We start from the raw sequence: 27,337 nt of genomic DNA, 5'->3' as shown, positions 1-27,337 counted from the left end.
CATTTAATAAGCAACCTACATCAATCACTGAACATTACACAATTAAGTGTGGGTTTATCCTTCCAGTTAACAATGTTTTGGAGTGCTGCCATAGTTGGAAACTTCACGATTCTTGATCAATTCCAAATACTGAAGAAATAGCCAAGAAGGCTGGCATCTTCGGCTTGCCATAAAACCAGGTGAAGAGTCCTGTGGATTTCACCCCAACCTTTGGCATGTCAGTAAATGTTCCAGCCTGAGTTGCATTTCCAGCAACCGACAGGGACAGCTGATTGCCTGCTTCTGTGTTGTAGGGGCTTGTGGGGCTACGCCGGGTCCTCTGGCTGGGCAGTGGGCAAGAGGTGGCAATGGCTGGGGGCAGGGAGGAGGAGGAGGAGACAGAGACACCTCTGCCCAAAAGTGGCAGCTGTAGTAATGAAAGCAGCTCCATCCCAACCACAGCCTTGATCCTGGGAGTACAAGGAGTGTGAACGCCCAAAGTGCCAGCTGCTCCATTAAGGCAGGAAGGACCTCAGGAATCCTAAACAACTTGTCATTGGAGGGTCTCCAGTTTGTTGGTAGCTGCAAACCATAGTCGGGCACAACGGCATGGCTCCAACGCCAGGACCCATCGAGAGCAAGGATAAGGACCATGCTCCCTGCCCCTTAGAGCATTTCTAAGCTTCCCCCTGCTGATTTTAGCAGAGTACCTCATGGTTACTACTAGTAAGAGCGACCTTTTAGTGAGTAATGGTTTGAGCCTTTGAGTTCTTGGAATTTTCAGGCCAATGTCAGAGCTTCCTTTAATAGCTGTTAGGTAAAGATCACACACCACCCTCTCGGGCTCCCTAGCTAGGCAGGCCTTGCGTCAACAACATAGTTGGTTTTTTTGGTCTCAAGGTCTTCCTTTCTAGGAAGCTTCAGAGACGCCCGAGGGAGGCCCCTCTGACCAGGTCCAGGTCTTCAGCCAAGTCCTAAAGCAGCCAGGTGGCTTTTCTGGGCACGGCTCCTTTCCAACTGCTAGGCTCCTGCAAGGGGAGCGAATGTGGAGGGATCCCGAATTCCACAAGGGCCGCTGCGCAGAGGCCTCTGCAGCCCGGCTCACAGGTGCGTTCACTTCCGCCTGTACCTGCGTAAAGAGCAAGCAAGCAAGCAGGATCTCAGAACTAGGGAGGGAGGGAGAGACAGAGACACACAGAGACGCACAGAGACTGGGTGTAGGGGAGACTCACCTGGACTTGGTTTTAAATTTTCCCCCTTTCCTTCTATCCGGGAGGCCCAGACGCCTGCGGTCCTCAAAGGAAGGCCTGGAGAGGGAAAAAGCATCGCCCTCAGTGGGACCTCAAGCGGACAAGGCGGCCTTTTCCTCTGAACCGCCCAGGGCTCTTTTTTTTGGGGGTGGGGGTGGGGAGGAGACGCTTCCAAGCCAAGCTTCGCTCCTAGTGACACCGCCCCCCGCCCCGTTGCTGCCTCCTGGGCTTTGGTCTTCCCCTGCCTGGTCTCCTCCCTCGTGGTCTCCCAGCCAGGCCCGTTCGCAACCCATCCCCCGCCTGGGCTTCTGGGCCCAGACACTGGAGGAGAACCATCATCCAGCCAGAGCCCCCCAAACAGCCCACTGAAGGGAGGGAGTCGCAAGGGCAGGACAGCAATACTCGCCCCGCTCGATACTGCTTGAGGGCCTTCTTGTTTGTGCTGGTGAGCTCCACATCAAACACCGACGTCACCTTCTTGCGCTGCTGCTTGGGCCCTTCCAGGGGAGAGAAGAGCCGAGAAGCCAGGCTATAGGAGCTAGCTGTGCAGGAAAGCCCCCCTCCTCCCCCAGAGCCCCCGGCACCCTTGGGCTCGGAACAAGGGAAGGGAAAAAGAGGCCTCCTCACCAGCCTTCGTCTCTACCAGCGGCGTTTCCTCCGGCATGGCCCGGGCTCGCTTGGGCCGGCGGTCCCTCTTGGCCAGCCGCTCGGCATACATCTGGGCCTTCAAGATCTCAAACTGGGAACGTTCCTCTGGCTGCCGACGAGAGAGACGCTCACCAGGCTGCCTGGGACGGGGCCAGGGGCCCAAGTGCCGCCAGCCCTCCCTCCCTCCCTGCCCCCTCCTCCTCCAAGCTCACCGTTGGCTGAGCCTTCTTCTGGGAATCCCTCACAAACTTTGTTCTCTTCTTCTTGCCTCGAAGTGCCAGGTCAAACTCCTGGAGAGCCTTGGCCACTGGGAGGGAAGCAAGACAGTGGCGGGGGAGAGGTCAGGACCAGGCCTGGACGGAGGCATCCAAGCCCTTTCCCAGAGCCAACCCTTACGCTTCTCCTTCTTCCTCTCCTCCTGGCTCTGGAACCAGCTGCGGGGAGTGCATCCGGCTGGTTGCTGGGAACCAGGGTCCAACTTCCGCTTGGCAGTGTTGATCTGGGAGGAGGGCAGATCTGGTCAGAGCCCGAACCCAGCCTCAGGAGATGGAAAGATCTTCCCCAGGGCAGCCAGAGAAGCAGAGCGGCCGTGGGGCCAGATCCCTTTGTCCTTGGTAAGCGGGGGATGGGAGAAAGGGAAGATGACCCCCACCACCACGGTAGATCCGGCTGGAGTTGAAAGGCAACGCCAAATACATTCTCTGCCTGCATGACTTGGGGCCACCAAGACGTCGTTCTCTTCGAGAGGGGCGAAGTGAATTTCTCCTAAATTAAGCCCCCTGGAGAAACCCCAACTGGACCCTGAGACTAGCGCCCACCCCTTTCTCCACTCGCTTGCTGGGAAGAGAACCCAGCCCAGGAGCCCCTCCGCCCCACCTGGGCCTCCGAGGACTGCAGCTCCCGCTCTTCCCGCTCCAAGCGCAGCACAGCGTACACATCTGGCTCCAGCTTCTCAATCTTCTCCCGGAAGCGCAGAATCACATCTTGGGGGGAGAGACGCAGAAAGGCTGCTGCCGCCACCGAGTCCCTCAGGGCAAAGCAGCGGTCTAGCCCGCCCCAACCCTCCCCACGGCCGTTACCCTGGGGAGGATCCTGGCCTTCACGGGGGTCTTGGCAGCCTTGACGATCTCCTTCAGCATCTTGCGCTCTTCCTCGCCCACTAAGGACACGGAGCGGCCCACGCGGCCCGCCCGAGCTGTGCGCCCCACCCGGTGGACGTAGTGCTTGGTGGTGTTGGGCATGGTGAAGTTGATCACCTGCAAGCACAGAGGAGGCAGCGCAGAGCATCTGCCCTTGGGCAAAAAAAGAGGGCTGGGGCGGGGGGGAGGGCTGAGTAGCAGGGAGGGACCTTACTGTTTTGACGCCCACGATATCGAGGCCCCGAGGCCACCGTCGGTGGCCACCAGCACGTCAATCTGCTCGTCCTTGAATTGCCTGCCAAGAAAGGAGCCCCTGAAGAGGCCGGCCCAGCCCCAACGCGACTCTCCCCGGCCGCACTGCCCCCGCCCCCACCTACCGGAGAGCCTCCAACCGCTGGGCCTGGGAAAGGTTGCCGTGCAGCTCCCCGACACGGAGACCCATCAGGCCCAGGAGGATGTGCAGGCGGTGGGCCTGCTTCTTGGTCTGGGTGAAGAGCATCACGTGGTCTGGGAACGTCCTTGTGAGCAGAGCTGGAGAGCGGAGGGGGACTCATCACTGCCGGCTCCCCTCTTGAACAGGCCACCAGAGGCCTCCTCCTCCACCAGCCCCAGCCCCACCTGCCACGATGGCTTCCCGGTCCCCCTCACGGCTCGGCCGGATGCGGATGAACTCCTGGCGCAGAAAGGGGGCCACCTCTGTGTTGCTGTTCACAAAGATCCGGACGGGGTTTTTCAAAGAAACCGAAGCCAAATCCTTGACCTGGCAAAGGGAAGGTGGGGGGGGGTTTCTCCCTCCTCTGCAGAGAGAGCTCCCCAGGGGCCCTCCTCCAGATGCCCCAGGAACAAGGCCTCCTCCTCCTCCTGGTTCAGAGCAGCCCTGCCGGGCAAGGCGAGGGGCTCTCGTCCCCCCCACCGGATACCCCACTTCTCCCCCCTGCCTGCCCTCCTCCATGCCGGGCGCCTGCAGTACCTCGTCTGTCATGGTTGCAGAAAAGAGCATGGTCTGGCGATGTCGAGCACACATCCGGATGATCTCCTTCATCTGCTCCTCAAAATACTCATCCAACATCCTGACAGGCAAGGGGAACAAGAGGCGATGGTTGCGCCAGCCCCCCCCCCCGGGCCCTCCATGAAAAGCTCAGGCCAGGAGGCTTAGAGGGCCCCGCATCTCAGCCCCAGGGGAATTAAGCCATCCTCTCACCGGTCGGCTTCATCCAGGATGAGGACCTCAATGCTGCCCAGGTGGAAGGAGGGACAGTTGTGCAGATGGTCAATGAGGCGGCCAGGAGTGGCAATGACAATGTCAGGGCCGGAGCGCAGGGCTGACTCCTGGGTCTTGAGGTCCAAGCCACCTGCAACAACACAAAGGACAGGCAGCCCAACAATTCCCAAAAGGAGCCAATTAGTGAACTGCCAAAGAATTGCCCAAGGCTGGGTCACTCACCCACTGCCAGGCATGCCGTGATGTTGCTGAACTGAGCCAGCTGCTTTGTAACCGAGTGCACCTGGATGCCCAGCTCCCGGGTTGGCACCAGCACCAACACCCGACTGACGGGGGCCTGCCGAGGTTTGTAGATCAGGCGCTCCAGGACGGGAAGGATGAAGGCGGCGGTCTTTCCTGAACGGCAGGCAAAAAAGTGAAGATCCCCCAAAGGCCAGGAGTCGTTTCAAACCCATTCCCATCACCGGCTAGGCACAACGTACCTGTTCCTGTGGCTGCACAGGCACACAGGTCCTTCCCCAGCAGTCCTACAGGGATGCAGGCCTTCTGGATCGGGGTAGGCTGCTTGAAGCCCAGGGCGGTTATGGCCTGGGAACAGAGACAGAGACGCAGATCACGTGCAGACGCCTGAAGCAGGCCCAGTAGAGACCTGGACAGAAAGGGCTTTTGCCAAAGTGCTTTCATTCTTAAGCAGGGGCACCGTATTTAATATTTACGTCTTTTAGTTTCTTAGTATTTCCCATTTCTATAGGAAGAACGCACTCAGCCCAAGAGGAAGGTGGCTGAACGATAGCCGTTTCAACCCGTTCTACTTCATTGATCTATTCTGCTCGTTTCTGCAAGGTCCGCATGACACTGTTACCATCCACCTTTTTCCTAAAAACCACCAGACCGTTTATCCTATGGAAGCTGCACTGAAAAGAACGGTTTTCATTTGGAACCCGTGTCCCTAGAACACCATTTCATCCCCAAAGCCCCTGCATGCTGAAAGGCCTTGGGAAGCCCCCAGAACTTCACTCTCTTCCAAGCAGCCATTTGGAACCAGAGAAAGCTGCCACTTCTTAGATTGTCTGGTCTCTTATTTTGCCATTTGTGCTGTTTTTCTATGCTGCCAGTGGACTCTTTTTGCAGCAAGTGCCATATCCCAATGCTGCATCTTCAGACATCGCACCTCAAATTTATTTGGGCTTCATTCATACAGGACACCAGGCACCTGAAGCCCACACTTCAAAAGGATACCTTCAGCAAGGGTCGAGAGAGGTTCATGTCTTGGAAGGACAAACTATCATCGTACTGCGAAGCATCTTCCTGAAAGAACTGTGTGGCTTCCTAAAAATTAGGCCCGAGAAAAACAAGAATATGAACATCCAACCATGTTACACAGAAGCAGATCTCTGCTAGTAGCCCTGCTTTGTACAAAGCCCACGTTTATTTTAACCATTCTTTGAAAACAAATCACAGTGGTGTGGCATATGCGCAACACTAAAGCTGGAAACAAGTCACAACGATCAAGCACGTGCACAATAGCTCCAAACCAAGCCAATTTGTGATGCGTTAACAGTGCATAAACTCATCCCATTCATCCTCTATTTTTAAGGCAAATTTGTGATAGAAAAAAATGGCCAATGGCTATCTACCTGAGAGGCTGCACTGAGCAAAGGTTGGACTAGTAGACAGGTCCTTGATTTCACCCCACTAATGCTCACCTCCTTTTCACCGTGCTTCTGTTTCCATCGCTGCTTCAGCTTTAGAGTATCTACAAAATAAGCAATTACTGTGTACTTACCTACAAAACACAAGAGCAATTTTATACGCAAATGAAACTGAGATATTGATCGTATAATCTACCATTTAAGTTTATTAAATAACGCCAAATACTAGGTGATTGTCTTTGTACGTGTTAGATCCAAATTCAGCTTATGCATTGTGATGCCCAAACAACTAACCCATTATTAGGGCTTCACAAGCAACGCATGTTTTCACAATAATTCCCTAGTCCTATTTCGTCATGGCCTTGTCCTTTCTCCCCTACGATATACCCCATCTCTGGCGCTTGTTCAGCTTTTATAAAGCCGCGGCCTGAGCTCCCTCCCAGGCCAGCCCCCGCGGGAGTCTCCCGGTCGGGCCTCCCTCAATGCCGGGCTCGGTTACCAGCTTTTGCAAAGACGCTCTCATCTGCCGAAGAATGCTCCGACTGCAGCGCCTCTTCCTCCTCCTCCTCCTCGTTGTCCCCGGCCTCGGCCTCACTTCCCCGGGGACCGCGCCTTCTCGGGTTGCCTTCTCCTGCGGAAGGGCGGCAGGCCTCCTGCTCAACCACCCGGCCCAAAGCCCCAAGGAGCCCCCGCCGCCCCCGCAAGCGCAGGCCCGTCTGAGGCGCCGCTGCGAGCGGCTTCTGACCTGAGCTCTGCGCTGCCTCCTCACTGCCGCGATCTTCTCATCCAAGCTGGTGGCGCAGCGCTGCCGAGGCAAAGGGCCGAGAGAGGTGAGCGGGAGGCGGCTTCCACCGCCCCGCGCCCCGCGCGCCCCGCCCCGGGTGCCTACCTTGCGCTTGAGCTGCCCCAGAGCCTCCGCCCAGGCCCCGCTGCCCGCTCCCGCCGTGGCTTCCTTCTCGGAGAACGCGAAGCCCGCCGCGAAGTCTCCCCGGCCCGCGGCCGCCGCCGCCTCCTCCTGCAGGGAAAGCCAGGCGGGGAGGGTCGGTGGGCAGCCCGAATCTCCCACCGACTCGCTCGGCCCGCTGCCCGGCCCTCACCTCCGACTCCGAGTCCGTCCACTCCGGCTCCGCGCCCGCCTCCTCCGGGCTCCGCTCCGCACCGACCCCGGCCTCCATCGTGGCTGCGGAGACCCACGCGCCTTCCGGTGCTCCGGCCGGAAACGGAGGAGCGCCCCCAGCGGCAGCCCCGGGAAGCGCTCCGGAGACTCACTGGGCTTCCGGGCGGGGAGGGGCGGTGCCCCCAGGTGACCCGTCAGCCGCCCCGCTCTCGAGAGCGGGCTTTGTCCCGCAAGGACCGCAAATGCGCTTCCAGATCCCCAGGGCTGGCCGGTGCAGGAAAGGCGTTTGCGCGTTTGGGAACGTTTCTCAAAGGGCACAACATGAGAATTCTTTGCCAGCCTCCGTTGGGAAACAAGGCAAAGTTCAAATAAAGAGTCTGGAGGCGGAACGGAGGAGGCGTGAATGTTTAACATGGTCAGCAGCGCCTGTAAAGCGCCAATAAAAGCCCTTTTGTTGGGGGTCCAAGAGAGCTTAGCAAACCCTGCAGACCCCCGTCCTAACTGCGGGGTCACTGAAACGCCTGGGGTGGCCCCGACCTGCTCGGCGGCCAACGAGCCTCGGAGGTTTTGCGAGGAAAAAGCCGGCGGGGGGCAGCGGGGGAAGGGGCAGGGAGCCCCGCTTGTGCGCCTGCGGCCTTCGCCGTCTTCCGAAGCCGAAGTGGCAGCGATGCAGCCCGTGGGCAGAAAGGCGCCTGTCAAAGGGAGGAATATCACAGGCGCTTCGGGAGATTTGTCTGCGATGGGAAGCCAAAGGAACCCTGGAAGCCCCGGCGGGGCCCCGTTCAGTCCGCACAGCAGCAATGAACGGCCTGAAGAAGCCCAGGCGCGGCCCCTATTTCCAGGCAGCCGAAGCCGAGATTTACCCAGAATCGGAGTCTCGGGGCTCCCGGCCTTTTCCTTGCCGGGGGAGCGGTTGTGGATGCGAGGGCCCCCGAGGGGCTCGGGCCAGGGGGCTGAGGGGAACCCCCTTTCCAGAGCCTCCGCCGCCCCAGATCCCGGTCCCAGCCGTCCCCGACCCCGGCGCCGCTTCTCACACCAGGTTAAGGCGCGGCTGGATTTTAAAGGCCGGGCGAGCGAAGCGGGCCGGAAGCGCCCCCGCCCGGACTCTCCCAGGGGACGGACCAGCGGGCTCCCGGCGCGGCAGGCCATGGAGGCGCTGCGGGAGGCGCTGCGGGAGGCGCTGGCGGGGCTGCGGGGCGCCGGCGGAGGCGGAGGCGGGGAGGCCTTCGACCGGGGCCGCTTCTGGGAGGCGCTGGGTGCGGGAGCGGCGGCGGCGGTGGCGGCGGCGGGCGGGGCGGGGCAGGCGCCTGTGTCCGGCCGGGCCTCCCTGACGCGGGCACCCTCGCTTTCCTCCCCTCGCAGCGGGAGCCTTCGGGGCCGCCTCGCGGGAAGCCACGCGGCTCAGCCTGGCCGCCGCCCGAACCCAGGTGGGTCTCCCTTCGTCCCTCCCCCCACGCTACCCTGCCCGGCGTCCCAGGGGGAGGCGGCCGAGCGCTGGTGCGAGACTCGGCGGCAGGCAAGGCCCCTGCTCCCCTTCCTCCGCCCGTGGAGCCTCGGCGGCCGAAGACCGGGGCGGGTGGGGGGCTAGCCCCGCGGCGTTCCGGGCTAATAAGATCCGGTTGAGGGGAGACTGCGGTCCTTCCGAGGAGCCCTGCTTTAGGGAGTAGCCTCTGCAGTCCCGGCTGCGGTTGGGCCTTCCAGGAACGGGGGCGGCCTCTGCGGGTGCCGTTGGCTGCCGCTGGCCTCGGCCTCGGCTCAAGCGCTCGGCCTTCTCCCGCCTGCTGGAGTTGATCGTTCCCGGGATTCTTTTTCCCACGCATTTCCTGCCAATAGACAGTATTGCAATTGCACGAAAAATTCAATGTTTTTAGTTGTCCCAAAGCTTTTCTGGAATTGACTGCTTGGGTTCCTGATAATTTGGGAAATTTGGCAGCTATTCAAGTACCGCAAGTTCATTGTTTCACAGCAAAGTTTAGATCTTGACAAGGCTGCTTAGTTCCTGTCCTGAAATGAAACTCTGGGTGTGATGTGGCCTTGTGGCATCCCATAGCGGTCAATTGGACCTCTGATTTGGAGGCTAAGGGGACCCTGGTTTGTGACTGGATTTTCTTCCTTCATGAAGTGTTGAGAGGTATGCGAGGACTTGCCCTTCCTTAGAGGGCTCTGGGAGGATGGCCAGATGCGTACTTAAGGAGAAGCCAAACCTGTTGGGCATGAGAGTGTGGGGAGCCCTGTGTCGGAATCCTTATCTATAATTGCGCCCCAGGGTGGTCACACTTTGTGCTAACCCTGTGCTTAGAGTTGGAGAGTTTTTCATCTTGATGTCTATGGAGATTCTCAGCCATCCGGGTCCTGGTTGTCCCAAAGGTGCTTTTTTCAAGAGGAAACTGGGCTTTTTGGTTTTTCTTCGAAGACGTTTTGCTTCTCATCCAAGAAGCTTCTTCGGGTCTGCCTGGATGGTGGGGAATAGAAGGATTTATGCTTCTTGCAGACAGCTGGTCATCTATATTCTTTTAGAGAGTAATTGTGGCTGCTTGGAGATTTATTGGGTCCTCAGGCTCACCCGAGTAGTGCAAATGGGCGCAGAGCCTTCTTGGAACTCTTGAATGGACCCTATGGACTGGAGATAGAGGATGTCGCATTTTTCATCGTGAGTGAGATTGTCCCCCCAATGAATTCTCCATTTTAAAATTAGCTTGATTGTTCAGGTAGGAAAGTAGGAAGAAACAGAATATCCTTCACTGGTCCCAAAGTAGGGGCCCCTCTAGGCCTTGAAGGACATAGGCACAATCTTGTTGGGGGGAGTAGCTTAACCTTTGTGATTGGTTCCTTTTCAGACGTGCGAGACGCTGAGTGAAGAGGTGCGCAGTGCCATCATTGGAGCTGTCTTAGTGTATTACCAGCTCCCAGAGAGCCAAGGTGAGCGGGAGCAGAGCCCAGCCCCCTCCCCCGTTCCAGCAGTGCAAAGAGCTTTTGGGCCATCAGCTCTGACAGCTGCCCCTCCATCCTGGGTCTCTTCTCTCAAGCTGGTAGGAGGCCTGAAGCTCTTCAGTGATGGCTGAAGGTTCCTGCATTTACTTAAAGTTGCTTGTTACAAGAAATCTTGCTCCAGTTTGCAAGTTAAAACGCTGCAGAGTTCCCTTTGCCTATCCCAGGGAAGGCCCTGAACAATGCTGTCCGCTGTGCCACGATCCAGATGGTGGAAGGGATGATTCAGCTCATAGAGGTGATCCTCCGGACCCCCCAGGAGAGGTGAGCCTTCTGCCATATCTCCATTAACGACTTAGATGAGGGAATAGAAGGGGAACTTGCCAAATTTGCAGATGATGCTAAGTTGGCAGGAATAGCTAACACCCAAGAAGATAGGCTGAAGATCCAGATGGATCTCGACAGACTAGAACCCTGGGCCCTATCTAACAAAGTGAAATTCAGTGTAGAGAAAAGTAAGGTCCTACACTTAGGCAAGAAAGCCCTTTAACTGTGTAACTGTGAGAAGGATCTTGGAGTCTTAGGGGACAACCACCTAAATAGGAGCCAGCAGTGTGTGGCAGCAACCGAAAGAGCCAATGCAATCCTAGGTTGCATTAACACAGGGATTCAATCGAGATCATGTTAAGAACTAATACCACTTTATAAAGCTCTAGACACTTAGAATACTGCATCCAGTTTTGTGCAGAGAAGAGCAACCAGGAGGATGAGGGGACCGGAGGCTCAAACATACGACGAACGGTTGCAGGAACTGGGCCTGGCTAGTCTAGGGAAGAAGAGAAGGACCAGGGGAGACTGGAGAGCAGCCTTCCAGTAGTTGAGGGGCTGCCCCAGAGAGGAGGAGGAGGTGGGGGGGGTCAAGCTATTCTCCAAAGCACCTTTGAAGGTCAGACAAGTAACAATGGGTGGAAACTGATCAAGGAGAGATTCAATGTGGAAATGAGAAACTTTCTGACAGTGAGAACAGTCAACCCATGGAACAGAAGTTGCCCTCAGAAGTTGTGGGAGCTTCACCCCTGGAGCCTTTCAAGAAGAGAGTGGACAACCGTCTCTGTCAGAAATGGTGTAGGGTCTCCTGCTTGGGCGGGGGGTTGGGCTAGATGGCCTACAAGATCCCTTCCAACTCTGTTAAACAATCTGAAATCTTCCGTGGCTGCCCCTCTGCTTTCCCTCCCCAGAAAAGGCCCCAAGAGGCCGGGTTGATGGGTGGGGTGTCTCCACTGTCTTCTGCTGACCTCGGCCTTCCCAGCAGCCTATTGGCTTCACTGCTCACGTTGCCCCTCTTGCAGCCTGTCTCAGGAGCAGCTGATCTCAACCGGGGGCGTCTGGGAGGCCTGCGACCGAGTTTCCTGCCTGCCGCATGGTAAGTGGCGGGAGAGAAGTCAGGGCCAGAGAAGGCAGCTGTGCGTGAGCAGCCCCCGACTGGGCCTAGGTGGAGGCTTTGGGCGGCAGCTCTTGCTACCCTCCACAGAGGGCCCTCACCCGCTGTTCTCTCTGCTCAGACAACCTGGCAGCGGCCACGTTGGCCATTTCTTCCTGCCTGGAACTTATCAAGGATGCCCTGGAGGAGATGGAGCAGGTGGGGAGAGACGGGAGCCCCTTTGGGTGCCTGGGGAGCAGAGGCCCAGCGACTGCCAGGGCCCGAGCTTGGAAGAGCGAAGTAAAGAGGGGCCTCTTCTCCGTCGGCAAGAGGGAGGGGGAGCCTTGGCGCCTGGAGGTGCCCCACTGGCTGTTCCAGACCGGGAGGGGGGGGGCACCCGCAAACCCCTCGGACCCAAAGCCTTTTAACTTAAAGACTGCGGGAAGCTGCCACGGGTGAGCAATGCCTGCGTTTGATAAACGTTGCCCCGGCCTTCCTAGGCAGTAGCGGTGGCAAGAGGCGGCAGGGAGGTTGAGGGGGCTTCTAAGGGAGTTGGGGGGGGCACGATGGCGTTATGATAACTGGCTTGCAGCTAATTGGCCTGGCTTTCTTTGCCAGCCGTTTTTTTTGAGAGAGCACATTGCATGTCTTTCAAGTTCCAGGTGGGCTATTTAGCCCAGGAAGCCCGAGCTCCAATAAAGAGAAACCAGAACTTGGGCCGGCCCTTTGATTTGCCCTGAGGTGCCCTTCCGGCTCCCCAAGGTTTTGCCAGTAGGCCCTTTCCTCAACTGCCAATCTCCTTCAAAACTCCAACGACCACTGGCATCCGGCACGCTTACCGGTGGTTGTAAGCAACTATTTGGACAAATTGGGCTGCGTGTGGAACGGAACAGAAGCCACCTCTGGTCTGCGAGGGCCCCTATATAGTCCTACCTCCTGCCAAGACCTGGGGAATCGAACTCTTGGAGTGGTTTCCCCTCCTGTCTTTAGCGGCTGTCGCTTTCCAGCAGACAAGAACCGCTCCCTGAGACCCCACAGCTTCCACCCTCTCGGGGGGCCTGGCTGGTCTCCTCCAAGCCTTGGGATTCTGTCCCCACCTTCCCCTTGGGGTCCCTCTTGCTTCCTTCAGGATGCTGGGGGTGACTCTTCCGCATGGGAGGTGGTTGAGGCCGGAAGGTGCCCCTTGGTTTTTCCCACCCCCTGCCAGGGCTTCCCTGGCCGGCCTTGATGGCCTGTCTCCCCTCCCTTTCCCAGCTGCCGCCCAGATGCCCTGGGACCAGAGCACTCCTTGCCACGGGCTTGTGTTTGTGTTAGATGCAGACCGAGGGAGGGGCGTCTCCCGGGGATCTGCTGGAGGAGGAAGCCCTGGGCTTTGCCTGGACAGACGCCGAGCGGCAGCTGTTGGGCCCCTGCCGAGGGCTGGTGAAGGCCACCAAGGCTGGGCTGAGGAAATTGCTGGCGGCCATGAGGACTCACGGCGGAGCAGATACGGCGGAGCAGGTGGCTCAGCTGGATGCCCTGGCTGAGGCTGCGGCTGAGCTCAGCCCCAGGTGAGGAGAGTCACCAAGGCCCCACCAAGGGGAGGAGCAACTGGCACCCTGCATTGTGAGGAGGGGGCTTCTCCTGCCTCCAGAGAGTTCGCGGGAAGGGCAGGAGGTCGTGGCTGCTCCCAGCAGCCACCCCTGCGAGACCCAACCTGCCTGAGGCTCGCGCTGGCTGCGCTGGTGCTGAGCCCGGGCTGGTTTTGCTGTGTGTTTCAGCGTGGATGAACTGGTGCTCAGCCTCTGCCCGCCCGTGAACCAGCTTGCTCTGCGGCTGAACGTAAGTTGGTCCAGGAGGGGCCAGGCTGCCTGTGCCAGGCCCGGCGTGACTCCCCCCTCTCAGCGGGGAGGGTGGTTCTGTCCAGGGAGCCTCCCTGAGGATCAGGTCTGCTTTCCTTCCCCCAGGGGAGGGTGGGATCCTGCCCATGGTCCTGGGCAGCCAGGATTTATCAGGTGGGGTCCCCAGAGGCAGGCTGTTAATCGTGGCTGGAGCCCCCCAACCCCCTTGATGAGGGGGGCTTCCCCTGTGGGGGGGGGGGGGAGGCTTTGCAGTCGCCAGGCCTCCTTGCTCACGTGAGGATCCCTTTTTAGGCTGGGAAACTGGCTTCGGTGCTGATGAAGATGCTGGAAGTCACCAGGTGAGGGAACTGGTTGTGGACTCGCCCTTGGTCTCTGGGGAGCCTCCCTCCCTGGCGGCCACCCCAACTTTTCATCCTGGCAGGGGAGCCGGAGTTGCCTGCTGGGCTGGGCGGGGAGCCGCCTGTCCCTTCAGGGCTGCCGTCTTGTCTCCTGCAGGACGAGCCACGTCTGCCCTCCCTCTGAAGAGAGCTGGGTGCGGTTCCTGGCTGAAGCAGTGGACCACAACCTAGGCAAGATCAAGGACGCCACCCAAGGCCTGCTGGGGGACCCTGGCTCGGCAGGGGAGGGTGGGTGCTGCGCGGGAGACACCCGGCCAGAGGGGCAGCCGTAGCACTTTGGTCCCCAGTGTGGGCAGTAAAGGACCTTTGGCCTCTGTGCAAGGAGCCTGGACGGCTGGCAGTGGCCTTATTCTCCTAACTCAAGCACCGCTCCAGTTGCAGAGGGACTTTGAGGGGGCATTGGGGGCGGCGACTTAAGTGGGCAGGGGGCCTGCGGAGGACCCCGCTCCTCCCACGTTTCCTGCCCCATCTCCCCTCCCACCACTCCCTTCTTCCCAGGGGGCCAGGGGGAGCTGCCAGGCAGGGTGGTCGGGGGTGGCACCGGCCCGCCAGAAGACACGGAATGACTCCCCGCTGGCCTGCTCTTGGGGTGGGGCCACCCTCGCTGGGCGACTCCTCGGGGAAGGGGGACAGGGGACCCGGGGAGGGCGATCGGGGGGGGGGGGTTCAAACTTCTGCAGCCCCAGCCGTGCGGGGGGGGTGTCTGTGGGGAATGGCCCCCCTTGCCCAGGGCGTGGGGCAGCCCTCTTGACCTCTACCACAAGACCTGCTGTGTCCGGGCTGTGTGGTGCATTGCAGGAGGAGCCCTTTGTGCTGGGGATGAAGCCCAAGGTTAAACGCAGCCCCTCGCTCAGCCCACCTACGGGGCCTCAGTGCTGTTCCCCCACCCCCCACCCCACTCAGTCCCCCTCCCCATCTCCCCTCACCTGGGGAGGGTTGCTCCCTTCGCCCCAAAGCCGGAAAGGTCCAGGAGCTTGGGGGAGGTGGGGGCTCCATTTGCAGCCGGCGCAGTGGTGAGATCTCCCCCGCTTCACGTGGCCTGGGGCTCCTGGAGAAGGTGCGCCCGAAAAGACCCCACTGGTGCAACAGTCCGTTTATTGAGGGCCCGTTGAGGGAGGGGGTGGGGGTGGGGCAGCCGAGGCGGCTAAGGCAGCCAGCCGGTCCTCCAGCCGTCTTCGGCCACCTGCAGCTGCTTGTGTCCTTTCAGGGGGGGGAAGAGGCTGCTCCTGAGCGTGAGATGCAGCTGCCGAGGACCACTCTTGTAGGGGACCAGCTGGAGGGTGAGGCTGGCCTGCTGTCTGGCAGGCAGGAAGCCCAACCTGCGGAGGGAAAGGCAGGGGCTCAGTGCCGGCCTCCCTCCCTCCCTCCCTCCTCCGGCAGAGAAGGCCACCTCCCACACCTGCAGCTCCCCAGCCTCCCAGCATCTGAAGGGCAGGCCTCCCACACCACCAGAGCGCCTTCTCCCTCCCTCGGGGCCGCTCACCCTGTCTAGCTCTCCCCGGAAGAGAGGCACCGGCAGGAAACAGGCCCGGCCAGAATCCAGCAGCAGCTGAGGAGCCTCTGGCACCTTCCAGAAAGGGTGCCCCACCCGCTCTCGGGGCTGCCCCCTGCCCCCGGGTGGCTGGGGCCAGGCTGGCTGTGCTCTCCCTACCGGCCCGGAGAGGCTCAGCGGGCAGCCCAGGGGGTTCCACAGCTCCTTTTCTGGCACCAACGGCTAGGCAAGTCCAGACATGGCTGCTCGCACAGACACAATACGCACCATCGGCACAGAAAGGGAAGAGCAGCCCCTCCCCGCATCATTCCTCAGGAGCCATGTTGCACCACCACCACCCCCAGCCCAACCCCACTCACTCTATCTGGGCTTGGCCTCGCACCAGACCAGCCCCCTCCACAGTCAGGAGGCCATCGCTGACGGCTTCGGGCAGGGGGTTGGTAAGCTCCACTCGGAGCCGGAAGGGCTGGTCCAGCACCACGGGAGACAACACCTGCATGGGGGGGGGGGGAGGCTTAGAACACCTGCATGGGGGGAAAGGCCTAGAAAGTCAGGACCAGCCTCCCCCCCCACCCCACCCCAGAACTGCTGGGTAGCCACTGCTGGCAGGTGGGAATTGGCCTGTGAGGAGGTCACCTACGTGGATCAGGAGGGAGGGGGTGGCCACCGTGATGGTCTTCTCCGCCAGGGCCTTCTGCCAGGAGGTGTTCTCCTCCCCTATGGCCACCACCCGGATCTGCTTGTCCTCCTGCAGGTGCCGGCTGTACTGTCGGTAGGAGAGGTGCCAGGGGAGGCGCTTTTCTGTGGGAAGAGGGCAGGTAGTGGGGGCCAGGACAGGGCGGCCTCTGCAGCCCCCCGCGCGCACAGCCACCCCCGGCTCACCTTCCTTGGGGCTGAAGGAGAGGTAGACCGTGTCTTGCCAGAAGGGCACCAAGGGATGCCCGTTGTGCAGCACCGACTGGGCGCTCAGGCTGAGCTTCAGCTCCTTGGAGGCAAACTCCAGGTTGCGGGCCAGCAGGGTGAGGTGGATGTCTTGGCCGATCTCCGGGCTCTCCACCAGCTGGAGGTGGAGAAAGGTCTGAGCCTCCGTGGGGGTTCCTGGCGCGAGCCATCTTGGAGTGCTGGGAGGGTGCTGGTTCTGATGGGGCCAAAGGGCTGGCTGTGGGTGAGTGCCTTCAGGAACACCTGGCGCTCGCCCAGGGACCCTGCGGAAGGAGAGGAGCTGCCTGAGGGGGCCGGGAGAGGCCCAGGCCAGAGGAGCGGAGGTGGGGGGGGCCCTTGGCAGGGATGCCTCCAAAAGGCAAGCAGGCTGGCTGAGGGGCCCTGAGCAGCTCTGCCCCGCCCGTTTCTGGGGGGCCAGAAATTAATCCGGGCTTTCTGTCACGATGCTGCCCAGCCAGCTCCAACTTATGGGGGAGGGAGTGTTGGGGGAGGGTACAGGCTGGGGGCTGCCAGTGCTGGCTTCCTTCTCATGGTAAAATAGGGCTTGGAGGAACTGTAATTGACTTCGGGGGAGGCGTAGGCTGCCAGGCCAGGAGGAACTTTTGGGAGGGGAGGCTGGCCGATGGCCCCAGGAAGCCCTGCTAGGTCACCTGGTTAGGTTTCAGGCTGGCTGGCAGCTATAGATCTGGCTCCTGCCTAGGCTGCCCAACCCCTTGACCGCCCTGGGCAGCCCTCACTCAGGGCAGGGTGAGAAGCCACGGACGGAAGGATCTGGAAGGGACCCGACCTAGAACGAAGGAGGGCTCTCCTGACCGCGAGAACAATGCGTGGAGCCGCCTCCGGGACTGGTGGGTGCTCCCTCATCACTGGAGGGTTTCAAGGGTTTGAACAACCGTTTGCCCAGAGTGATACGGGGCCTCCTTGAGCAGCGGGTTGGACTGGAAGACCTCGGGGGTCCCTTCCAACTCCATCCCAAGGCCTGGGGAAAGAGGCAGGCGTCAGGGCAGGGAGGGGCTGTGAAAACCCCGGGGGGGCGGCAGAGGTACCTTCCTGGTGCTTGTAGGTGTGTGTGATGTCTTCTCGCTCCTCACTTCCCACGGCCTTGGTGCTGATGTAGTTCCCCACGGCGCTTGGGTTCCACTGGAGCTTCTCTCTCCTCGTCCCGGAGAGCAGCCAAACCACCCGGTCTGCGTTGACCATGGAGAACACAAAGGGGGTGTCATAGCGCAGGTGGATGTCGCCGTTCCGGATGGCTTTGACGGGCGCCGGCCCACAGCGGTACAGCCCTGCCGAAGGGGAGAGAGAGGAGGAAGGGTCAAGGTGCCTGCCCGAGCCCCGCCGGAGAAGAGAGCGGAGCCGTCTCAGTTACCGTTGCTGGACTCCTGCGGGGTGGCATCCAAGACCTGCCAGCCGTCGTACCCAGGGGGCAGATCCCTGCGCACCATCCAGCACTCGTTCCAGACGTGGAAGTTCCTGCCGTACAAGGAGGGAGGGAGGGAGGGAGTCGTCACGGGCAGCCAACGGCCCCCTTGCAAACCCCAGCCCTTCTGGGGGGGAGGTGAGGGAGGGGATGTGCTCAGCCAGCCTAGAAAGCCACCTGTCCCAGCTAAGCCAGGTATTTGGGGGAGGGAGCCGTGCTGGGCACAGTGGGCTCCATGAACTTGGCCTCAGCACAAGCCCCCCCTTCTGAGAGGCCTCGTGCAGAGGGGCTCTGGGGCAGCCGGGAGGGGGCCTGGGAGCTGTGCCAGGCCAGAGGCCCTCTAGCCACCCTCGTTCTGCCCCCGTGGCTCTCCAGAAGCCCACAAGGAGTTCCCACGACCTTGTGGATATGGGCTGGGCCAGCAGGTCCCTTCCGATACTTCAGGGAAGGCAAAGCCACCCATCCACAGGAATTGGGTGCTCCCCCCTTCTCCCCCTTGCAAGGGAGGGGCCTCCTCCAAAGGCCTCGGGGAGGGGGCGTCCTCCGTAGGGGTCAAAGGGAGGCGGGGGGGCCTCTGCACCAAGGCCACCGTTTGCTGGGCTCTCCAAGCGCCCGCAGGCAGCCCAGCCACACACAGCCTGGCCTGGGCCCCGGAGCTCTGCCCCCAACTGTGCCACTCACCAGATGCTGTCCTTGCTCTCCCGGGGCAGCAGCTGCCCGGTGTTGTCGTAGTAGACGTCGATAACCAGGTTGCCGTCCTTCTCGTGGCCCGAGTCGAAGTTCGTCACCACCCGCGTTGGGATCCCGAGGCTACGCATCACTGGGAGAGAGGGGGTTGGTAAGCCAACCAGCCCCCTCCCCCCCCGCCTGCTTTATGTGTCTGCCAGGGGCTCCCCCCCCTTGGCTCCCTACAACGTGGACCCTGGAGCCCTTGCCACCCCCATCTGGGGCTGCAGGGATTCCCAAGGTTTCCTCAGGGGTTGGGGGTGCCCAAGTGAAGAGCTTCCCAGAGAAGTGCCAGCCTCAACGCTCCTTCAACACAGCAGCCGTCTTGGCCCAAGAGGAGGTGGTGGGGGGGGCCTGGAAAGCTGACCCTGGTGAAGAGCTCCTGGGTGAGCACAGCCGGCCTGCGTCCCAGCATCCAAGGCTTTCGGCAGGGAGGCAAGGCCACGCGGAGGGGTGGAGATTCACCGGGTGAAGGGGCACCGAGGGAGATTGCCACCCTCCCCCCACCTGGCGTGGCAGGTGCTGCATGCAAGCGGTCAGCTCCAGCCCTACCTGTGCACATCACAGCTGCAAAGACCCAGCACTGCCCATACTTGACTGGCTGCCCTCCGGAGCGCTCCCACTGCTTGAGGATGGGGATGCTGCTGTTCCACTCACTGGGGCGGGTGCCCCCGGAATAGTCCTCACCCCAGTTGCCCAGGAGGACCCCAGAGTCGTCATGTTGCTGTTGACCTGGGGGGGAGGAGGAGGAGGAGGAGGAAAGAGGTGGGAGGGGCAGGGGGCACCCAGATGTCCCAGTCAGTGGCCAGGGTGCCCGGGGCCCAGCTCTTACCATGGCGCTCAGCACCCGGCTGACGTAGACAGGGGCTGCTGCGCAGGGCAGAGTCCTGCACCGGGTGGTGACGGAACTGCAGGTTGCTGTCCAGCAGCTTCAGGCAGATGCCAACCGTCTCCTCATCGAACTACAGGAGACAAACGCAGCTGAGCCAGACCAGGATGGGGGCACCACTGGCCGACTCTTCCCAAGACTGGCGGGGGGAAGCGAGGTGGGCCTCCCATTAAACTGCGATGCCATGGCCCGGGGGGGCTCCTCGTACCTGGCCGTAGTTCCAGGGAACTGGGTGGATCCAGTTCCTGTTTCCGTGGAAGATGACGCCGTGCTCGTTCATCACGTATTCCTGCCTCTCGGCCTCGCTTTCCAGGTAGACGTCGTCTTCTGAGCAGTGGAGGGAGAAGAGCAGTTGGTTCTCACACTTTCTCTCCTGCTCTCGCGATTATTTCAGGTTTCCCGAAAGGGCCCCATAAGCTGCTCCTTTTGGGGGGCATCCCCACAGCCCCAGAGTCTCTCGAGTCAAAGCTGCCCAGCCGCCCGCCTGGGAGAGCTTTGGGGTGCTCTTAACCTTGAGATCTCCTGGTGGTCTTCCTTCCCAGGACCAATCAGGCCCTAGGCAGCTCAGTTCAGTCCAGGCTTTGGAGGCCAGCTGTGGCCTTGAGGGGGGGGCAGTGCCACCCCCAGCCGTGGGGGGGAAGCAGTCCCGGTACCTGGACACCAAGCATTGAAGAGGAGGAGGATTTTGCCCAGCTGGTAGGATGACGACATGCCCTGGCCGGAGTCAAAGTGGATGTTCAGCTGGTACTGCCCGACAGGGGCCTCTGCGGGGGCAGAGATGGCGACATCTGTGGACTGGGGGCCGCTGGGCACTGCGCTGGCTCTCCAGGCCTCCCTGCTGTGTGGCTGGCTCAGACTCACCAGGAAGATGGCCCGCTCTGGCCCTGGCCCTGGGGAGCGGGGAGAAAGGGGCACCAGTGGAGTCCTCCCCTGCCTGCACCAGCTCCCCGAGGAGGACAGGCGAGGGAGCCCTCTTGGGCTGGGCCCCCACAACGCCTGGGCCCGTCTCTCGCTTGCTCACTCGCTGCTCCTGTGGGCCCAGCTGGTGAGCTGGTAGTCTCAGGCCTCAGGGGAAAGGGGGGCAGGAACTGCTAAGCTAAGAGGGGTCTCGTGCCAGGGAGGGGCCAGCCAGTCTCGTGCCAGGGGAGGGGCCTTTGTGTTCCACAGTGGGCAGGCGGGCAGCCAGACTGGCCCAGCTGGATGGGTAGCATTCCGTTGACTGGCTCTGCCTCCTGCAAATGGGGGGGAGGTTCTAGCTACACCCAAGGAATGGTCAGTGGGGCCCCAGGTGGCCTCTGCTCTCCTGTCCTCTTTGGCCCCCCTCCCACTGCTGCTCTGCCAGGGCCAAAATTGGGAAATTCCCTAACCCGAGACATTGGCAGCAGGATGGCTGGCCAAGGTGGCATGTCCCCCTCAGCCTCAGGAAAGCGGGGGCAGCCTCCCAGCCCCAGGGAAAAGTAAGACCCGTGGCAACAGCCAGAGAGACATGGCGGTGGGGGGCATTGCCCTGGGATGATCACTGCAGGGAGTGGGCAGAGCTCCCCTCCTGCCCAAACTCACCCCCACCCCCCGATGGAATCCCCCAAGCAGCCGCTTGATGGGTTTGCCAAGCGATTGCCCGCAGTCGGGACACATACAGTATAAATCAACACCAACGCTTGCCAAATTGGGGCTCCACAAAGGGTGGGGTGGAGGGAGCCAGGCGGAGAGGCCATCTTTGTGCGAGAGGGTCTATTTGTACCCCAAGAGAAGCACTGGCAGAGACGTTGCCTGGTGAGGTCACAAAACGCTTGCAAACCAAGCTCAGAGAGCGCCAAGGCTCTGCCGCCCCCCCGAGCCACAGAAACTCCCTTTGGCCGGATGGGGTCTCTTCAGGGCTTCCCAGAGATGCACTCGGGTGGCCAGTGACCCCAATGTTGTCAGGCGGAGGGCCACCTGGGGCTGCTGTTGGCCAGGGGCTCCATCAACCTTTTGGGCCTCGGTGATCTGTCCTGTCTCCCCCAAGTGAACCAGAGCCGATCCCTCCGGCTAGGTCTTCTGCCTGGCTGATCCGGCCAGCCCTCCCTCCCTTCCACAGCATTTCAGCTCAAATCACCTTCGGTGCGAGCAGAGCCCCTCCTGACTCCTCCGCTCACCCCTCCTGCCTGTTCCTAAGTGGGCTTCCTCGCTCCCTCCCCCCACCGACCCGCCTTGTCCCAGGCAGTTCAAGGCTTTACAGCAGCTTTGGTGCAGCCTTCTCAGCTTGGCTGCTGTTTTCCCTGGGCCGCCTCCTGGGCAGAGCCATCATCACTCCCTGCTCCAGGAAGAGACTCTGCCCAGGGACTTAACACGGGGGGAGCACCCCCACCTGCTGTCACCCTCAATAGCCCTCCTCCCGTGTCTGCACCCAGGTAGCCATCAGTGGAAGCAGCCTTTGTACCGCTTTGTCTGCGGGGGGGCTTGGAGTGGGGGAGGGGAGACCAGTTCCCCAGGAGGGCCCTGGGGTGAGGAGAAGCCACTCCTGCCGGGGCTGGAAGCAGCCACTCTCTTGGTCTGGAACACAAGCAGGGGCTCCTGGCCTGGGGTCCCCCCTCCCCCTTACCTGTCTCTGCAACCAGGTGCATGGAATCGGAGCCCGTCTCGTAATTCCTGGAGTGGAAGTGGAGGGTGAGGGTGAAGGGCTGCCCCCTCCGCACGACCAGCTGCCCACTGCTCATCTCGGCCGTGTGGTGCCCATGGGCGTTCTCCAGGCCATGCCAGTCCACAAAGGCCAGCTGCAGCTCTGTGGGGGCACAAAGGGGAGTGAGGGGCTGTGGGGCAGAGCTGGGCTCCCTTCCCCACCGCTGGCCCTCCGTCCATGCCCAGCCGCCCTCCTACCTCCAGCCATCCTGATGCTCCTGCGGCTGCTGCTGCTGCTGCTGCTGCTGCTGCTGGCTCTCCTGGCAAATGCCTGCGGGCGGCATCTGGCAGCAGCCAAGGAGGCTCCAGGCGTGGCACTTGGGTATGGCCGATTCCCCTTCCTGCTCCGTCACCAACTTGCTGGCACAGCAGCTCCCACCCAAGAGCCGCCTGGGCGTGGGCACAGTTCACACTTGCTGAAAAGGCACGTCAACACACACTCTTGTGTGTGAGAGAGGAAGCTCAGGGACCCAGGGAAGTGTGTGTGCCCACCCTCCCTCCCCCCCTCCCTCCTGCGGGCGGAGCAGCCTGGTAAGGAGCCTCTCTGTGCATCTGGGCCGTGGCCCCTGGAGTGGACGTGCACAGTCTCTGGGCCTCAGGAGCCTCGAGATGCTTGGGGCCCTCAGCTCCTGGGTCCATAAGCATCTGCCAGGCCCTGTCTCTCCCCCCTGCCCACTGCCTCTGCTGCCCAAGAAAGGCAAGGCCCTGAGTGGCCCTCACAGGAGCCGCTCCTTCTGGCCCCGAGGGGTCCTGCCGTCTTGAGGAAGGGAGATCAAAACGAATGCAAGGGAGAAAGGCCAGCCCCCCACCCACCCAACTGGAGGGGTTTCTGATGCCACCAACCCCTTCTCACCACGAGCCCCTCAGACTAGCCTGGGGCCCCTCCACCTGCCTGCCCTCTCCTCATTGCCCCCCACCGGAGCAGGGCCTTCTGGCCAGACCCTCCAGAAGGCCTCCAGCCTCTCTGGGCCGCCCCAGGTCTCCCACCACAGCAGCCGGGCAGGAGCCTTTCACACCCAGGGGAGGGGCAGGCGGGGTGGGCTTTGCTCCCTGTTCCCCTACGGAGCCTTGCCCTGCCAGAGAGCATTTCTGCGGGGAGGGGGAGCCTTCAGAGAGGGCAGACCTCCCCCGCCTTCTGCAGGAATTTTTGCACCTGGCTCACAGGATTTCCCCCCTCCCAACATGTCTTTCCCAAGCCCCAGATGTTCTCATGGGGGAGGGCTGAAGCCTCCAGCCTCTTCTGCGGTGGGGGGGCAATGCTGGTGGAGTCAGGCCAGAGTGAGCCTTTTTCAGGGCTGCCACTACATGGCGACCTCTTCATGGAGTTCCGGGGGGAGTGTTAGTTCCAGAAGAGCCCGGAAGAAGAGCCCATGAAGAACCCATGTGGCACCGTCCCTGCAAGGCCACCAGGCCAGTCAAAGCCTTTCCAAGCACCTTAAGGGAACCAGGAGCGCCCGAGGCCGTCTGCCACGCAACGCAGCACAAGGCCTACAGCAGCCGCCATGCAGGAGAGGCAGGCAGAACCCAGCCGTGAATGGAAGACACAATGGAAACGCCTTCAGGATCCCTCCAGGCATGTGGGCAGCCTCAGCCACATTTTCACTGGGGGGGGGGGGGGGTAGGGGGGGAAGCATCCTAGGCCAAGCCAAATCCAATAATGCCCGGGAATTCCTGGAAGCTTTTCATTCAGAGGAGTCAGGGATCCATAGATAACCTAGAGAAAAAAACCAGTTATGCATCAGAGACAATAGAAAAGTAAGCGGGAAACAAAGAAGCACAAAGGACATATCCCATCTAGTGGCCTAAATCCAGATAAGCAGGGATTGACACCAGACAAACAATATCCTAATAAAGAACCACAAAGGAGAAAACCACACCCACCACTGACACAGGCAGGGCAAGCTGCTGAATAGAAACAGGTGCAAACCCTCCACCTGCACTGATGAAGTTACCTAGTTGGGTCTTGAAACGTTGAAACAACACAGCCCAGAAAGCACCGAAGACCCCACCAAAGTTTCAGGAGACGCAGACCTAACAATGCAGACTCAGGGTTTGGGGGAGGGGCTGCCCCCACAGCATCGCTGCCCACCTACCTCTGCTGGATGGCGTTTGCCACCCACCTTTCTCCTTCCCACATAGAGTTTGGGCTTCTCCACACAACTGGTAACCAACGGGGACAGGTCAACAGGTCACCCTGCCTGCCCAGGGTTGAGACATGGCCTCCAAAGCTCAGCGAGTGGCTTGGGGGGCCATGAGTCCACCTGGCTGGGCTGGCCCTGGGAAAGAGCCACGGACCCACCGTGCCCGGCTCCTGGCGTGTGTTCCTTGGGCCCAGCAGGGTCCCTGCTTGACTTTGGCCCCCGGCAGCAGTCCAGAGACAGCCACGTGCCCCTCCTCAGAGTAGGCAGGCACAAGGGAAGGAGGGAGGGAGGGAGGGCCTGGGTCTGACCCGTCTCCCCCCATGTGGGTGCTACCCCTTCATTTGCTTTCAGGCCCACTGCCTGGTGGTGCCCCCTGGCGTGAGAGCCAGAATCTGCCAGGCGAATTGAGGGCCAAAGCTCATTATGGGGTGCGATGGCAGCAGCTGTCCCCTTTGCCTTCCTTCCACTGGGGAGGCAGCAAGAGGTAATTCCCATCAGTTGTGGGCCCTCCAAACCGTTAGGGATCGCCCCTTCTTTCCCAGACCCATGGAGGAGACCAGGAGCCTCTGCCCCACTCGGGGGCTACAGCTTGCTCCGGGGGCTGGTGCCAAAGGAAGAAATTTGCGGGCAGGGGAGCCCCCATCATTAGCCCAGGTGACTGGGGCACGAAGTCTCGGCTAGCCCGCAGGAGGCGAAGTCCAACCTCTCTGACAGCAGGTGAGTCCCCGCCTGGCATTGTCTGGCATCTGCTTCTCTTCCGGATCTTGTCTCACAGCCACTGATCAGGCCTGGTGGCCACACAGGCGTCCCCAAAAGGGGTGTAATGGGACAGGTGTGCTCAGGTTGGTGGGGGTCAAGATCAGGCCACTGTTTGTCACCGGGGGACCACTGGCACTGCCAGGGCTGACTGGGACCAGTGCCCTGCAGGCGATGGATGGACCCCTTCCTGGCTGAAGAAATGGGAGGAAGGGGCTGGGCGCACACCCGCATGGGGTCCTGTGGTGCTAGGCGCAGTCCTGCGTACAGCTCCCCCCACCAGCTCCCATCCCCACTGCTCCCTGGCAAGCACAGAGCGGGGGTGGGGGGGGGGGGGGGAGAGCAGGCAGGGGACCAGCAAAGCAGGGGCTGCTGGCATCTCCTGGGACTCCTGTAGGAGGGCAGCCCAGCTCCTCCTGCCAACCCAGGCGCGGGCCAAAGGGGACGGCATCAGCGGCAGCCTTGGAACTTTGGCTGGCTGGCTGGTGAGTCGAGTCGCCCTCCACTCCGCTCCCCCTGGAGGGCTGGGCCTTCCCTTCTCCTCTTCTGCATTTTCAAGGGGGGGGGGGGGCGGGAGGCCATCCCTGCAGGTACATCTGGCAAGCAGAGGTCCACCCAGACCGAAGCCAGGCAGTGCCTGGTATGAAGAGGGGCTGGACCCTGCCTGAGGAAGGGGCCCCGGGGGGTCTCCCTGGCCTGGACGCCTGCCTGCAGCAACTGAGTGGGGGGAGGGGGCTGCCATGTGGCACTTTCCTGAAACCTTCACCCGTCTTTGTGGGGCTTAAGCCCTGCCCAGCTGGGCGGCTTCTCCACTGTGCCCGGCGGCATCCAGCTCCTCAGCATCCCTTCTGCTTCGTGGTGACCAGGCCAGCAGAAACTGGGATTGGCCCACCAGAGCTCCCTGAGGCCGTGTTCACGAGCTGAGGGAACGCCAGAAACCCTCAGGCTGATAAGCACGAAGCGAAAAGGAAGCCAAAGGGAGAGCAACCCACCTTTAAGGATGCACCGCCCAGAGTCGCTCCTGAGCGAGATGGGAGGCCTCCGCAGGTGACACATAAACAGACCACCACCAAGAAAGCCCGAGGCATCGCTTTGCCTGGAGAAAGGGGTGCAGCCACCATCCTGGGGGTTGATGGACAGAGGCAGGCTCCTTCCCTGCCCTTCTGCACCTGCCCCCTTGAGCAGGGAGACGGGGGCCGCTCTTGGCAGAGCCCCATGGTCACGGAATTACACCAGAGCACGAAGGTGGTTGTGCAGAAAGCTGGACTGGGGCAAAAGCAAAATGGCAGCACCTGTCCCAAATAAGGTCAGGTAAGAAAGAGCAGCCCTGCTTTCCTCCTGCTTGCAGCTCCGGCTTCTAGCTGCAAGGGGGGGTCAACAAGGGTGGGGGGCTGCAGCCTTGGCGGTGGGCAAAGAGGGGCCAACCTGGCACCCAGACGCTGCCAAATCTGCAGAGGAGGAAGGATAGTTATATTTTAGGGCAATTTTATTTTGCAGTAATGTGGAACTGCCACAGAACCTTGGCTGGGTCCCTCTGCTTCCCCGGGAGCACCGCCGGCCCTTCCATGGCTGCTGAAGAGGAGGAGGAAGGCCCAGCAGGTTCTGTCCAGGCAAAACAGAAAGGACCAGGCCGAGCAGCGCCTAGAGCCCTTCTTGGAGCTCAGGTGATCAAGTATGGACCTGGAGGGCCCCGGAGGCGGCTGTGCGTCCTCTGCAGGGGCGCGCGCGGGTGGGGGGAACAGCGTAGCCAGCGGCCAGGTGGGCAAGTGGGGCCGGAGGGGTCGCAGCCCCGCGTGAAAACGCCCGGAAACGGGGCGAGGCGCGTCCCTGGGCGGAGGGGGCTCAGCCATGGGATCCCCCAGGGGAGCAGCCCGAGCAGCCCCGGGCCTGAGGCAACCGCTGCAGGGGGAGAATTAAGGAACTGCTGCAGAGTCAGGAAAAGCCGCGCCGGCAAGAGCCCAGCGGCGCATCCTCGGGGCCGGCCCGGAGAGGCTTCCTGGAGCGCTCGGGATTCCCGCTCGGTCCCCGGGAGCCTTTCCCGATTTAGGGCTCCCCGCCCCGCCGCCCCCGGTCTTGTCTACGGGGCTGAGATTGTCCCCCCTGCGAGGCCCGCTCGGCTCTCGCTTTCCGCATCCCGGCCTTTCCTTAGCCCGGCTCCTCCGGCTCTCTTCCCGCCTGGCGAGGAAGCGGCTGTTGGGCTTCTCGGGCCCCCGGCCTTCCCTTTCCCCGCGTCCCGCGCACGCACACACGGGACGCGGGGAAATCCCGGCGGATGCCAAGGAAGCGCCGCTGATTCAGCGGGAGACGCGGCCTTGGTGCTGAAAGCAAGCGGGGCTGCCCCGGAAGCCTCACTCACTCGGGGGAACCCGGAGTTTCTCTAGGCAGCCGCTCCCGGCCGGCCCGGCGGCTGAGTGTGCCTAAAACAAACGCCGAGGGGGCCCGGGGGCACCGCCTGCCCTTCAGCCGGGAACGGCCTCCTTATTTCAGACTTTTCCTATCGCCGCTCCGGGCGGCTCGCAACGAAAGAGAAAATCGCGTTTATGTACAGTGAAAATACTGAAACCAAGATATTAAAGCCAAAACCATTCACACACACACACACCCGTCCCATAATTTAGGTCCTCTCACCCTGTCCCCGCATTTGGGGGAAGAGCCAAGTCTCGGGTGCTTAATGGAAGGCTAAAAGAGTGGGGGAAGGGCGCTCCACAGGGCAGGGGCT

General features: G+C 61.4%; 3 protein-coding genes across 3 annotated transcripts; 1 reads left to right on the top strand and 2 right to left on the bottom strand.

The window, feature by feature from the left end:
- Positions 1-756: 756 nt before the first annotated feature.
- DDX27 (DEAD-box helicase 27) lies at positions 757-7,138 on the bottom strand. Its single transcript, XM_087959058.1, is given in 23 exon segments — positions 757-1,108; positions 1,212-1,286; positions 1,636-1,726; positions 1,857-1,986; positions 2,090-2,184; positions 2,274-2,376; positions 2,754-2,868; positions 2,964-3,133; positions 3,231-3,262; positions 3,265-3,311; positions 3,394-3,547; positions 3,635-3,776; positions 3,987-4,086; positions 4,218-4,368; positions 4,461-4,634; positions 4,721-4,826; positions 5,478-5,567; positions 5,945-5,994; positions 6,390-6,483; positions 6,486-6,521; positions 6,603-6,695; positions 6,780-6,902; positions 6,988-7,138. Coding segments are annotated over 23 exon segments (2,265 nt in total). The 5' UTR covers positions 7,066-7,138; the 3' UTR covers positions 757-1,092.
- A 967-nt stretch (positions 7,139-8,105) lies between these two features.
- CCNDBP1 (cyclin D1 binding protein 1) lies at positions 8,106-13,919 on the top strand. The gene is made up of 10 exons (XM_026687476.2): positions 8,106-8,263; positions 8,370-8,434; positions 9,845-9,926; positions 10,163-10,259; positions 11,285-11,358; positions 11,498-11,574; positions 12,670-12,905; positions 13,116-13,176; positions 13,488-13,534; positions 13,692-13,919. The coding sequence occupies exons 1-10, from the start codon at positions 8,155-8,157 to the stop codon at positions 13,864-13,866; spliced, it is 1,023 nt and encodes a 340-aa protein (XP_026543261.2). The 5' UTR covers positions 8,106-8,154; the 3' UTR covers positions 13,867-13,919.
- Positions 13,920-14,675: 756 nt separating this feature from the next.
- LOC113425345 (protein-glutamine gamma-glutamyltransferase 5-like) lies at positions 14,676-21,998 on the bottom strand. The gene is given in 15 exon segments (XM_087959057.1): positions 14,676-14,913; positions 15,446-15,579; positions 15,727-15,887; positions 15,969-16,172; positions 16,175-16,291; positions 17,075-17,314; positions 17,398-17,501; positions 18,130-18,268; positions 18,727-18,898; positions 19,001-19,039; positions 19,041-19,136; positions 19,272-19,390; positions 19,717-19,953; positions 21,645-21,824; positions 21,920-21,998. Coding segments are annotated over 15 exon segments (2,127 nt in total). The 5' UTR covers positions 21,930-21,998; the 3' UTR covers positions 14,676-14,738.
- Positions 21,999-27,337: the final 5,339 nt, after the last annotated feature.

Source organism: Notechis scutatus, chromosome 3 (assembly GCF_049901735.1).
Source record: "Notechis scutatus isolate UNSWTSFEM ecotype Mainland chromosome 3, rNotScu1.2, whole genome shotgun sequence".
Classification (NCBI taxonomy): domain Eukaryota; kingdom Metazoa; phylum Chordata; class Lepidosauria; order Squamata; family Elapidae; genus Notechis; species Notechis scutatus.
This window is presented reverse-complemented; position numbering and strand designations above follow the sequence as displayed.

Bases quoted from the DNA above. Each gene is read 5' to 3' on its own strand.
- CCNDBP1 (XM_026687476.2), top strand. From the start codon at position 8,155: ATGGAGGCGCTGCGGGAGGCGCTGCGGGAGGCGCTGGCGGGGCTGCGG. The intron at 10,260-11,284 runs GTGAGCCTTCTG...CCCCTCTTGCAG, and splicing joins CTCCGGACCCCCCAGGAGAG to CCTGTCTCAGGAGCAGCTGA. The intron at 11,575-12,669 runs GTGGGGAGAGAC...TGTTTGTGTTAG, and splicing joins CCCTGGAGGAGATGGAGCAG to ATGCAGACCGAGGGAGGGGC.